This window comes from Pseudopipra pipra, chromosome 19 (assembly GCF_036250125.1).
Source record: "Pseudopipra pipra isolate bDixPip1 chromosome 19, bDixPip1.hap1, whole genome shotgun sequence".
NCBI classification, from domain to species: Eukaryota; Metazoa; Chordata; class Aves; order Passeriformes; family Pipridae; genus Pseudopipra; species Pseudopipra pipra.
Genome location: NC_087567.1, coordinates 2,026,377 through 2,040,174, shown reverse-complemented (window position 1 = coordinate 2,040,174; position 13,798 = coordinate 2,026,377). Strand labels below are relative to the sequence as shown.

The 13,798-nt window shown below is 43.6% G+C and overlaps 1 protein-coding gene across 4 annotated transcripts in view; it reads left to right on the top strand.

Moving 5' to 3' along the window:
- MYH10 (myosin heavy chain 10) overlaps positions 1 to 13,798 on the top strand; it is a 101,675-nt gene that overhangs the window by 38,800 nt on the left and 49,077 nt on the right. For all 4 annotated transcript variants that reach the window (XM_064675631.1, XM_064675630.1, XM_064675628.1 and 1 more), the window contains exon 5: positions 7,510 to 7,612. In XM_064675631.1, the coding sequence (XP_064531701.1) occupies positions 7,510 to 7,612 (103 nt within the window). The remainder of the gene's footprint in view (positions 1 to 7,509; positions 7,613 to 13,798) is intronic.

Below are 13,798 nucleotides of genomic sequence, written 5' to 3'. Positions count from 1 at the left end.
GTGCTGTGCTGGGCCTTTGGGTTTGGTTTCAGTTCTTCCTCTTCAAGGACCGTCTCTGCATGTTCTCCACCTGCCTTCCTTTGGTTCCAGCTGGGTGAATGTCCAATGCATTCGTACTTACCTTGGAAAACCTTTAAACTCTCTTGCCTTCAATTTTGTTATTGCCTAACCTGCAAGATAACTGTGAACTCTTGATCCTTCTGAACTCACTAGACAACTGAATCCTGATTTATATTTGGTACACATGATATTTTTTTATCCTAGGCATGAAAATGCAGTTAAATCTGGGATTGAGGCAGATTCATTGTCTTGACCTGTGCAGATCTTTGGGAAATACCAGCCTGTTTCCCCCAAAAGGCCTGCAGTTACCTTGCTTCAGTCTAGTAAATATTAGCTCTGTGAAGAAGGTGTGTGCAGGTGGATCTTTCTGAGGAATACAGTTTGCTCAGAGTTATCATAATTTTTTTCTCACCAAGACAGCTGTTCTGAAGAATAACCTGTATTTCACTGAGATGCTGCAGATACAGGATTCCTCTTAATGCCCTGTTGGAGTGGGCTGACCTTGGGGGATGGTTCTCCAAGCATGTCTCTCATCACATCTTGTTGCTTTGAAGGCAGTGGGTTTACCTGGAGGTTTCCTGTCTCACCTGCTGATGTTCCATGAAGAGTTTTGCATGAACTCGTGGTCTTAAAGTTAGTAATATTTTCTCAAAGTCAAACATACTGGGAAGGAAAAAACCCCACCAAACTACCTGCTGTGTTCTCTGGCTGCTTGTCTGAGCAGAACACCCTGTCCTGGCATGGAGGGTGGCTCTCCAGGAGGGCACTGCTGGCATTGCCAGCTGATGTGGCTGTGCTGAGCTCTCCAGTCCACTCCTGATGACAGATGACTTCCTGCTCTTGCTGCAGACATGAGGCATCTCTGAACACAAAATAGTGTGCTGTCTTCCTCTCTTAGTTAACTTCTGTTCTCTTCCCGTTCCACTCCCCACCTTTTAGGAAGCCAGATATAGACAGTTGTGTTGTTGCAGAGGCTGCAGGGCTTTATTCAGAGTTCCTGGCATGGTCTCTGTTGTTTCATTGTGGCACCTCCTTCCCCATCTGTTTGTGTAAGTTGGTGAGTACCTGAGCCCAGGGATGGAGTTTGGAGGAGAAACTTCTTGTTTAAATTACTTATTATAGAAAGGCTTTTTTCAGAGTGAACCAGAAGTCCTGCTCCCACATCCAGAGGGACTCTGCTGCTCCATGGTGTCACCCTGATTTCCTCAGGTGGTGATGAGATTCCTTATGTGCCCTTTGGCATTCACCCACTGCAAACCCCAAATATGTGCAGAGGCACACACCCCTACAGCTCCTGGATCTACTGGACAATCTATCACATGGGTGAAAGCCAGATTATTGCCTGGCTAATGATGAGATGGGAGGAGCTGAACAAACAGTAATGGTGGGAATTTCTGTTCAGCTTTGAAGTTGGATGGTTTAATCTTGGGCTTTAACCACTAACACATGGTTAGAAAGGTTGCTGGAGCTCTCTTCTGCTTTGTAGTTTAGTTCATCAAGCTTTTCAATGAAAAGCAAACGAGCAGCCCTTAAAACCAGCACTTCTCTGGGAAACTGGACTTAACCAGCTTCCTTCTCATCACTCCCCCTTGACTGGAGTGCAAATGGAAGTTTAGTTTGGATCTTGTGTCTGTAAATTCTTAGTTTGCTGAAAAGAAAGGACAATATATGTAGTTCCAGCAACTTAATGTTCCTGAGAGCTTATAGGTAATATAATATGTTGTATATTATATATATATACACACATATATATATAATAAGTAGCTTTCAGCCTGTGTTAGCCCAGCATCCATAAGTGATGCCTTACAGAAAGTGGTGCCAACATTGCAGTGTGCACATGTCTTCCTGCACATTTTCCTGTTTTTGTGGGATGTGAAGCTGTTCTGGAGAGACTTTGAGGCTTTGTTTTCCTGGAGAAGCTGCAGCTGCTGACGTTTTGCTAAGTTTTGGTGTTTCTCTCTGTTGTTGCTGCCTGTTAGTGCTCACTGGCCATGCCAGGCTGCTGGAGACTGATGACCAAGATGAAGAAATTTGTGTTGTGGTAGCGAAGAATCTGAGAAATATTCCAGCCTCCCCTGGCTTCAGGCGACTCTTGGGAAGTCAGCTGTGAAAATGTGCTGCTCTGCACTTTTTACAGTTAATGTGTTTCTGAAGTGAAGGATCTTACCACAGACTTCTGGTATTCTCAGAACTGGGCCTGGGCTTGATAAATAGGCATTTAGCAAGATGCTTGCAGCCCCACAAGGATATCTAATCTGAATTGGCTTCTGTAGGAGTGGTGGGGTGTGGAGGGAATAGAGGCTGCTTATTACAGGACAACAGCAGCAAATACCAAGCATTTTTGTATACAACCTCTGGCTGGAGTCCAGCTTGTAACATTCCCTAGGCAAGTGGTGTTGAGATGATGAGAAGCATCAAGAGGGAAAGGAAGCAGCTCTGAAGTAGCCACGTAAATAGTAAAGTCAATTAATGACTCTTCTCCAAACTATCAGTTATACCTCTTGCAGAAAATAAGGCAGGTGATTAAAATGTCCTTTTAATTACAGGTCTTGCCTGTAAATATCTGTTAATTTGTAGCTGGCAGATGATCTGCTCAGTTGTGTCTGAGAATAAGTGTCTCCTCTGTTCTTTGCAACTGCTGTTGTGAGAGGGACAAAAGCCCATTGTTGGGGCTCTTACATACGCAGTTACTTTCTCCTACAGACAATTTAAGTGCATATTTCCATGGTTTGGGGCCTTGGGTAAGTGGCTGCTTTAAATGGAAGCTGTGAGTGGCAGGTTGGGTTCTTGTGTCCTGGGAATTTGGCACTGAGAACTTGCCCAGGTGTCAAGGGAGCGGTGCCACTTCTTCACAGGAGGACCTTCTGCTTCCAGATGAACGTCCCATCCCAGAGCTTGTTCCTGATCAGGAAGGAGAGAACTAGACTGAAACTCCTAGGGCAGGGAAAGGGTTGGAGTGAACCAGGCCCCCAGCATGTGAAGTCTGGGTTATTTGGGTTAGTTTTCAGTGATTGAAATCACAGAGATGATCTGTGGTGGGACAGAGGGCACCAACTGCTTCTGACCATCCTCCTTCATCCTACGTGCTTATCCTCCCAAATACTGTTAGTCAGCAGCAGGCTGAGCACAGGTAGCAAGGGAAAGAAAAGCCTGTCTTTGAATTTCAGAGTTTCTTTGGAATTGTGTGGCTTTGTGTCCTCCTGTCCCCTGTCACTCACAGCACTGCACTCTGTACCTGCTGGGAAGCTCCTGCCCTGCCCATGGAATTAGTGGCTCTCTGGGTGGGGGTGGAAGGAGGCCTGTCTGTGCAGTGGCACTTCAGTGAGCAACTTTAGACTCATTTGACTTCCCTAAAATCCATCAACTCGTTTGCCAGGTCAGGAGGAGGTGGTGGCATTGCCTGCCCTGCTGGGTGCTGTCACTGTCACAAGGTGTGTAAATGCTTCAAACCCGCTTGGCAATAAGGAAAGCAACTGTTTCACTGCTGTTTTCCTTCACAAGCACTGTTTCCTCCCAGAATAAGTCTTTCCCAAACAGGTACTTGACCTGTTTCTGGAATAATAACTGCCATTATAAGTGGGAAGAGTATTCTCCAGGAATTTGGAAGACCAGCTTCCATTCCTGCTTCCTACCTCTTTGCTTTCTGAATTGTGAGTAGTCTCCCAGTATGTTTTGCCTGTTTTCCAGGTGAGAATCTGTTCAGCAGTGGAAGTGCCTTTTGTACAAAGATTTGGGCTCAAGTTGCTCAGGGAAAAAACTGCAGCTGGTTGAGTCAGTCACTAGTTTTTGGTAACCAAATTGTAGCTGGGATGGATTTGCCTGAAGACTTGGCTTTGCTGAAAATGGCACTCCAACTTTACATGCAATGAATTTAAAACCATGTTAAACTTTAAAGTGCTCATGCTGGCTAAGCTTTTCCTCTTTTAAATGTGCATGGAGCTGCTTCAAAGCAGAAGCTGCTCCAGGGAAAAGCATGACTTGAGATACTGCATACATTTACCAGGACTGTCAGACTCTCTTTGACCTGTCCCTGTTTCCAAGGGAGAGATCCCTCAGTTAATTGATGGAATAACCTTATGCCTCCAACTGGAGGCTATGGCTCAGGATGCTTTGCTTTTTTGGGAGCACTGTTTGTACAGCCCATGGCTGGAGCTCAGAGAGTGTTTCAATTCAGTCTCATTTTTGATCCTACAAGTGGTGGAGCTGAGGCTGAAATGAAGAAGGTGAAATAATGACCCTGTTGAAATCATTAGCAGAGCTGCCATGACTGAGGGAAGGCTTTAGTTGTTTAATTTATGGTAACATATTGAGTTGTATTAAAACAAGGTTTTGAAACACTTAAGCTTTAGCTCTGTGATACCATCCCCTTTCCATAAATACTGTACATGGTGTTGCTGAGAGTTTACCTTTTTTGGGCAGGTTGATAGAGGTAGAAGATTTTCATTTATTTTTATAATCTATGTGTTTGCACTCCTGGGAAAGAACCAAAATATGCAGATGTCATTATTCCTATAAATGCAAAGGACTTTATCCTAAATCTTCTAATTCTTTTGTAGGATATGACAGCAGAGCTTTCTGACACTGTGCTGCAGGAAATATTTGGCATATTTGTAAGCTCCAGGGAGCAGAACTGGGATGATAACATCCCTTAGTGTTGCTTTTGAATAAGAACTTGCTAAAGGGCTTTCTCTAAAAAACTAAAGGCTTTTTAGCAGAAGGAATGTATTGCAAGGTTCTGCCCTTCCTGTGCTTGTGCAGCTTTACTGGTGTGTCCACAGGAGCCTCTTCCAAAACCCTGTGCTGCCCTTTCCCAAAGTCAACATCTGGGCTGTATTTATTGTACCACCTTCTCCTCACTGCACATGTAAATTTTCCCCCTTTAAAAATTTAATAAACTTTTTTGAAAATAAATAAAAATTAAATTTTAAATGGAAATATTTTTCCCTCCTTCAAAATTTAATAAACTTTCTTCTTGTAATTTGACATTAAAGATCATTTCTCTAGTTTTAAAGGCACAGCTAATAATGTGTTCCCAAGCTCTGCTGACAATAAGAACAAATTGTATTGTTTTAAAATGTAAATGTATATTTTGCTGTATTTCTTTTCTTAATTCTCTTACCTGCTGGAATAGTTTTAGCATTAGCATATTTTAATACACATCCAGAAACAGGCAAAGCTGCTTTTATTATTGCTCGTGGTCATGAATTATGTTAATGGCAGCACTGCAGTAAAAGGGAAATGAGAAATAAAGACTTGAGTAGCAAGAATTGACATCTGATGGTTTGGGGTGTGTTTTCTCCTTGTCAGTGTTCACATTTGTGTTGTATGTGGAGACTCTGGGCTGGGTAGAAATGGGATTTTTCATTAAGTCAAAGGGTGTTGTTCCACTTGTAGTGGTCCCCAAGTACAGCCAGTTTCTGTGTTGCATATTGATGGTATCTTGGCAGAAAGGAAACCCAGTTATCCATTAGCAAACTCTGAGTAATCTCCTTTCCAACCAGCTTTTCAGGTAGAACCTTCCAAGTTTTTCCATGCACTGAGCAGAGCCAGCCCAGCTGAGGAGTTCCGAGGGAACTCCCCCCTCTCTGGAAAGCTTCGAGTGATTGAGTACAGTGACCTCTCATCTTTCATATTCTCTGTTATTTTTCAATGACTGGGAGGAAAAGTGGAACCAAAGTGGTTTTAGGCTGCTGTAGTTGTTTCTGAGGAGCAGATGCCACCAACAGAAGTGTTAACCCTTGGTTGCCCCTCTCGTGTTGGAGGCCACAGTCCGGTCACGGGGGCTGTGCAATATCCCCCAATATCTCTGCAGAATTATTCCTCCAGTTTTTTCAGTTAAAGACTTCTTCCAACAAAACCTGGGGGCTGCTGCTGTTCTCCAGGTCAGGCAGAGGCTGTTTTACCTTGTGAGGAATTCAGTGATCTGCTGTGAATGAAAGAGCTGCTTCAGCCCCTGTCACTTGCTCCTGGATAGAGAAATGGCCATCCTGCTGCCCCTGGTCACCTCTGCTGGGGCCATTCTCCTGTGGGGTTTCCATGGTTTAAAAGTGTTGGAAGGTGAGAAGAAATGAGTGTTAGAGCCCATTCTCTTTGAAAATCTGGGGTAATATCAATATCCTTTCTGTAAATGCAGAGGTAAAATTTCAAGTGCTGTATTTTTGCAGCTGTTGAGTGTAGTGTGAGGATGGTGCTAAGCTCTTACCTGATCAAGAAGTGCAGGTCTGAAGGTACTAAATCCCTAAGCAAATGCAGATCAGCTACAAAACTGGGGTGTACAGCATGCTGGAGGAAGGTATTTATGAAGACTGCAAAAGAAAGTGCTTTAATTGCCCTGGTAAATGAAGATTTCCATTCTGAGTAGCTTAGTGGAGAAATACCCAAGCACAGAGAGTATGTGCTTGTCATTCTTAAAAAGGAGGAGTTAGCTTCCAAACTGTTAATTTCTGAACAACTCCTGGATGACAGGAGTGCTTTCACTCTTTCCATGCAAATTCCCATAATAAGATCCTTTTTAGCTTCCCACACCTCGAGTTGCTCGTGGCAGTCCCTGTCTCCCTGGAAATGGCTCCTTTTCCCCTGGTTTGCAGCCTTTGACTCATGCCTAAGTGAGACCTGAATCCCTTTGGGCTGTGGATTTGTCTGAAGAGCAGACCTAGGTTAAAAAAAAAAAAACCCAAACTGTCATTTTTAGGGCTGTAGTAACATCATTTGTGATGGCAGGGATGTGAACTTGGTCACATTATCACAATTCTCCTGTAAACCTCACAATGAACTCTGTCTAAACATATTCTGCCTTCAGTCCACCTCTGGCTTAACAATGAGATGTGCATTTGCTGTCCTTGTTATCTGTGAACTCTCCCACTCTGCACTGATACATTTATTTCTTAATGAATTCATCTAGCCCCGTGGCCTTAAATATATTTTTTAACCTTGTGAGTGGAAAGAATCTGCTTGTTTAAAGTGTATTTTACTGCACTGTGAAACTCCTAAAGGTACAGAGTGTTTCCATCAACTTGGTAATTCCCATAACCAAATCCTGGAATATTAAAATATAATAAAATTATGCTAAATATAAATGTGTATATATGTCATGATTTAAAAATATAGATGTATCTGCAGCCTGAAAAATTGTGTCTATGGTGGTCAAGGCAGGGGGCAAGTGTTTCATGTTGCTTTGGCATAAAGCCAAAAGCTCTTAATCAAACTGATGGTCCACGTTGTATCAACATCTTGATGCTACAGAGATCTTTAGGGTGAAGAAAGTATTTTAAACAAATACCTTGTAGGATCTGTTTAAAATCCCTGCAACTGCAGTTTGCTTTTAGGTGGTTAGTGAAGGTCTGTTGCATAGTTAAAGCCATAAATGGAATGAACTGAGGCTGCTGTAAACAGAGGGCTGAGAAGTTGTTGAAAATGAATTTTGAGGGAAATGTCTGAAATGTTTTGCAGGGGTGAATCTGGTGCCGGGAAGACTGAGAACACTAAGAAGGTTATTCAGTACCTTGCTCATGTTGCTTCCTCCCATAAAGGAAGAAAGGACCATAATATTCCTGTAAGTTGGGATATTTTCTTGATTTTTTTTTTAATTGCTTTTTTTGAAAACTACCGTCTTTGCATTAAAAAACCGTGATTTTTTGATTAAAGATAAGCTGTAATATATAATCCATGTAATTTTGTCTCAACCATTATTTTCTCTTTAGCAGTGGCTGAAATGAGCAGTTACATTAAAATTTCCAGTCCATGTCAGCTGTTAAATTTATGTTGTAAAATTAAAGGCTTTATGCAAATGGTAGTAAAGTTTTCTGATGTAGCAAACCCCAGTTTTCCAAGAATTCAATTAAACTTGGGCAGTTTTTAGTGAATTTAGTTCCCACTGGATGCAGTTTTTGGTACTACATTGATGAACAAGTTTTTTGTTCTTTGAAAAATTAACTTGCAAATGGGAAAAATTAACTTGTAACTGGGAAAAATCATCAAACTTAAAAACTGCTGTAGATTTGCTATATCTAGAAGTCAGCATCTAATAAAAACCTCAGATTTTATTACACTACAAGCAGAGGGTATACACTTTTATGTCAGAGAATATTGAATTTTTTAGTAACTTGAAACCAACTCAGTTTTCCTGCCAGGCTTCAACGTTTGCACTGAATTTTTGGTAATTCTTTGCTTTATAAGAATATGAATGGGTTTGAATATCTGTTGTTGGATCTCTTTGCAGTGAAGTCCTAATTCAGCTTTGCTACAGGCAAACAGCTTGATGGAGTCAGTGCTGGTTTTCCAGCAGTAATGCAGGTGTCTGTGGTGGGTGGAACCTTCAAACTCCATCAGCTGACTTAGGGAATCAGAGAAAAGACCTTCAAAATCAAGTCCAACCTTTGAGCAGTCCCACCATTCCCACCAAACCATATTACAAAGTGCCACATCCACTCGTTTTCTGAGCACCTCCAGGGCTGGGGACTCCACCACCTCCCTGGGCAGCCCCTGCCAGTGTTTGACCACTCCTCCAGTGGAGAAATTTTTCCCAATATCCAACAGGAACCTCCTCTAGCACAACTTGAGGCCTTTTCCCCTTGTAGCTGCAACAACTTTTGATGCACAGCACTTAATGCCGAGACATTCTTGAATGTGTCAAGACTCAAAACTCCTGGGAGAACAGGAGATGACTTTTGAAAAGTCTGTGAAGGAAAAAAAAAAGGCAAGGATTTGAAGTGGGAGAGAAGGAAAGGTTGCAGGTGAATCTGGAGAAATCTCCTGAAGCATGTGGGGAAACTTGAGTCTTTGCTTTAATCAGGAGCAGATAACACGGGCCTGTGCATTGATACTTGTTCAAACTGGTGCTGGTTTATCACACAGAAAAGATCAAAATTAGTCTTTCTAAGTATTTCCTGAGCAGTCTGAGTGTGCTGCAGTTGTATGGGGGGTTCCAGGCCTCACAGGGAGGTTCCTTAGGAGTGGCAGCAGCATTAGGTATGTTCATGGCACTGTCAGGTGTGCTGGGAGGGCACGTGGCTCTGGGGGACACTGTCTGGGACATCATCCAGCAGAAGTTCTGTGTAGTATTTGATTTCTGAATATTCCTAGCTTTATCACTTCACAGCCTTGAACAAACCCAGTATTTTTTCAATTTCTGCAGAAGTAAAATTGCCAACAGGCTTTTGGAGAGAAGGGAATTGTGCACTTTTGTGCTGAGTCCTTCTCAATATGCTATTGACAACTTGGAATAGCTCGGGCTGGAAGACACTTCTGGAAGCCTCTTGTCCAGACACCTTTCAAAATGTGCCTTCCTTCAAAGTGAGGTTACATTGTCCAGGCCTTGTAAAGCTGAGTTCAGCTCATCTAAATCTTGAGGGATGGAGATTAAACTTCTCTGTGAGCCTGTTGTGGTGCTTCACCACCCGCAGCCCTCTTTGTCCCCTGAGTGTGTTTGGCCTTCCCTGTGCTGTGCCAGGAGCATCCCCTGAGAGATTCGTCATCATAACAATTCCTGTGGCCACTCACTGGGTTTGGTGGCTCAAAATAATGTCCATAAAAAGTCCATCTGGCTTCAAATGGAGCAAGTTTCCTCCATTGTCTGTGTGGCTGCAGAAATGGTACGAAGTAAAGGCACAGAAAAGATGGAAATGGGATGGAAAACGTCAGTGAAGGGGAGGATGAGTTGCCCTTTTCAATGCAGTGTTGGCTGATTCCATATAAATCTCTGGTTAAACTGCAGCTTAATTTTCTACTGACCAGTGGGATCAGATGGGGTGGTGGTGGTCATCTCAAAAGATAGATTTTATAATCAGCTGCTTCACAAACCATTGACTATCATGATGAAGACTAGAAAAGTTCTTAAAACACAGTTTAGACACACAGAAAGAATAGGGTGGTGTCCTGAATAAAAGTCTGATATTTGGATTGTGCATTTCATTCAAGGCAGTGAGCACTGAACTAAGTATATATCCATGAAAAATGTAGGATATTTGTGTAAACAAACCACTTTTGAAAGTAGAAATGAGTGTGCCTAGTTCTGTAACAACTAGTTTTTATTTATATATTGCAAATAACGAATGTCTAACCTGCACAGCTCACACTGGAAAGTGTCAGAATAGAGGTTGGAGGTGCAGCCCTAATTTGTTCCTGTTTCCTAATTTGTATATTCATTAGAGAGCTGTAGAGGCTGGTGGTGATCCACTGTCCCCATGTGTACAGCTGTGCATTATCCTGTGCACAGGAAGATGCTAAACAGGCTTGTTAAATTAATCCCTGACTGGCAGTCTGTGTGTACCCATCCTGTTACAGATAATTATCAGTGTCATGCATATTTCTGAGCCTGTTTGAATGCCACATTGATTAGGTTTTTTTAAAGCAGCAATTTGTATGCTAAGTCGAGGGTTAAATTTGTTTTCCCTGGCAGTGCTGTAAAAGTCTAACAAGCAAATGTAGCCCCAGTGTGACACCTGAGAGCAGCACTGATGTTCTGCCGTGTCACAGGTGCTCCCCAGGGACATTTCCCAGTGGGATGGTGGGGGAATGCTCAGCCTGTGTGAGGAGTCTCGTGTGGGAGCTCTGCCCATCTCCTGGACAGCCTCATTCCTCATCCGTGAGGCTTTTCTTTCCCAGCGGCTCTTTGCTCCCAGCTGGAAGAGCCCTTGGAATGTCATCCCTGGTCAGGTGGGGAATCAAGCCAATAACACATGGTAGCCACAGGAGCTGGAATTACAGTGCTGGGCAGCCTTAAAACTGATGATTCCCAATGTTTGAGTGTTGAATCCGTAGCCCCAGTGTCTCATTTCCTGTCTAATCCCAAGATGTTGTCCTGGGCACTGCTCTCGGAAGTGTGGGGAGGTGCTGCTGGTGGTAAAAATGTAGAGGAGAAACTTTAGTAATTGTGGGATTTGGCAGAGCCAGGTGAGACTGCAGTAATTCCTGAAATTGGGAATAGGGGCTGGGCTTTCCAGAGCCAAGCAGTGGAGGGGAGGGAGAAGTGCTTGGCAGTGAGTTCTGAACATGAGCTGTTCTAAAGACCGAAGGTGGGGGGAAAGTAAACCTGAATTCTTGGCTGCTGTGTGTCTGGCTGAGTGGCAGAACTGGCACAGGGACAGTCCCTGGTGGGTAACAAGGCATGGAAGATGGAAGGTGTCTGTTGGAAATAACTGAAAGTTTCACATCCAGCAAATTAGAGTTCTGAAGAATTTGAGGGGTTGAGGTGGTAACCAGTAAAGCTGAATTTTTGTCAGTAAAGCTGAATATTTTGCCTGCACCAAGGGGACTGTGTTTTATTCAGTTGTTAATGTGCCACATGTGGACCAGCTTTGTAAAGACCAGCACTGAGCTTTAGCTCAGGCACCTCAGCCCAGAGCTGACCCACACTGGTGTCTGCTGGGCTGCTCAGCTGTCCCAGGCTCCTTGGCCAGACAGGAGCCTCCCTCACCTTCACTCCCAAGGATTCCTCAGGAGCTGTGGAGGCAGGACATGTAGAATTAAAGGGGAGGAGAGAAAAGGCCAGGTACTTGGTGAGTATGGGGAGAGGAGGGTCATGTGTCTGCAGAGGGATTTGGACACACTGGCCACAGGGAGAAGGGAGGAAAAAGGCTTCCGAGCTTAGTTTTGTGGCTCATCAATCCCCTGTGTAGTAAGAAAGGCAGGAATGAGAGAAAAGAGGAATAAAAGTGTGTTAAAGCATGTGTTAGTGTCACTTTAATGTGGCCAAGAAGTGTCTAAATTCTGGGTTCTGCTTTAGTTTACAAACTTTGTGGGTTTGGATGGAGAGAGAAGTCAGTGCAAAATATAGAAATAATAATAATAAAAGAATTGCATACATGGTTTTCCAGAAGAAGTGCTGGTTGTCCCCTGCTGCCCAGGGACTGCCATGACCTTGCACGTTGGGGAGGCTGGGTGAGTTTGGGGGATGCCCTTTTGCTGCTCCTCTGGGCTGTGGAGGTACCTGGGCCCTATTCATGGTCAAATACATGAAAACAGCGGAAGTTTTCATTTGTGGGAGTGTGTGGAGTTGTTAAATTCTATAAATAACTTCATCCATGTGCCAGTGCTGTCTGCACTGCCAGTTATCCTGGTTCCCTGTGCCCCTGGTTTGGATGAATGGAACCAGACTTCAGTTTGACTCATAGAGTTATGGAATGGGTTGGATTGGGAGGGACCTTAAAACTCACCCTGTCCCACGAGGGGCAGGGACACCTTCCACCAGCCCAGGTTGCTCCAAGCCCTGTCCAACCTGGTCTTGGACACTTCCAGGGCTGGGGCAGCCACAGCTTCTCTGGGCAAACCTGTGCCAGGGCCTCCCCACCCTCCCAGGGAAGAATTTCTTCCTAATATTCAACCTCTCCCTGCCTTCTGTCAGTGGGAAGCCATTCCCTCTTGTCCTGTCACTGCAGGCCCTTGCCTAAAGTCCCTCTCCAGCTCTCCTGGGGCCCCTTTAGGCCCTGGAAGGGGCTCTCAGGTCTCTCCAAAACCTTCCCATCCCAAATTGCCTCTATTTTCACTAAAATCCAGCTTTCACTTTGGTGCTGTTTTAAACTGTAGAACTAATTACTGGTGCTTTCAGGTTAATGATTCCTTCCAGTGACTGTGTTTGCCTTGGTAGCTGAAATGCTAAATTGTTTAATTTGTTTTATTAATTTCTAAAGAAACAGAATTAGTTTTGAAGGACAGAATCGTGGGTAGACTCACTCAGGCTGAAGCTCCCCTTGGTGGGAGTTTCCCAGGAGAGCTTTAACTGCCCTGATTTAAGCACAGAGAGTTAAACACGTGTGTGACTGTGCTCAGTTCTGTTTCTAGTGAGGACAGGAATGGACACCCTGAGAGTGCAGCTCATCTTCTCTGAAGATAAGCAAACAAAATGCCTCTGAGGCTCCTGGGTGTGCTTGTCCTTCTCCATGAGTCCAGGAGTGGTAGTTCCACACTGAAATCCTGAACCTTCCTTAGCTGCCCAGGTTGTTTTCCAGGCAGGAATGGTACAGCTTTGAAAATTCACATGACTTACCTGAACAAGCCAAACCTTTGCCAGCTGCTTTACAGACCTCTGTCAAAATTGGTTATTCTGCACTAAGCCAGTGCTGGTTGTTTAAAATAAGAATCATTATTCTTAAAATAAGAATCTGGCTTGGTATAAAAATTCCTTGTTTTGTGTGTTTCTTCACAGTATTTGCCCCTGGGCTCCTGATATGAAGCTCAAGATTATTAAACTTGCAGTCTGAGCCAGGGAAATAATAATGGAATTGAAAATTTCTGCAGAAAATGTGCAAATTTGTATTTTGAGGGCATTTTATTTTATTACGTTCATGTTCCCTTTGCCCTTCTTGCTGGCAAAATTGGAAGGTCTTCCAGTTCCTTAAGGTTCTGCTCATGTGGAATTAAAGAAAGAAACAAAGCTTTTGTCTTGACTGTGGGTTTGCATTTCTTAAAAACTTGTAGTACAGTGCAAAACTCTTTAAGTGTTGCTTCCCTCTCTGTTCTCTCATAACCTCTGTGACTGTTCATCTCATCCATACAAACCCCCTCTCAGTGCCCAGGGCTGAGGAGAAAGCCACTTCATGCTGAGCTTAATTTTTTTGCTGCTGTTTGGCAAGACTGGAAAGCTGTGCCCAAGTAAAGAAACTCTTGCCTTTTTCCTTGCTGCTCAAGGGCCATCTGTCATCTTGGGTTTTACCTGGAATTAGTCCTTTGCACAAACACAGGTCTCAGTATTTTGAGCATGCCAATAACTTCTTTTCTAAGCTGAACTTGAAGGGTTTCTATG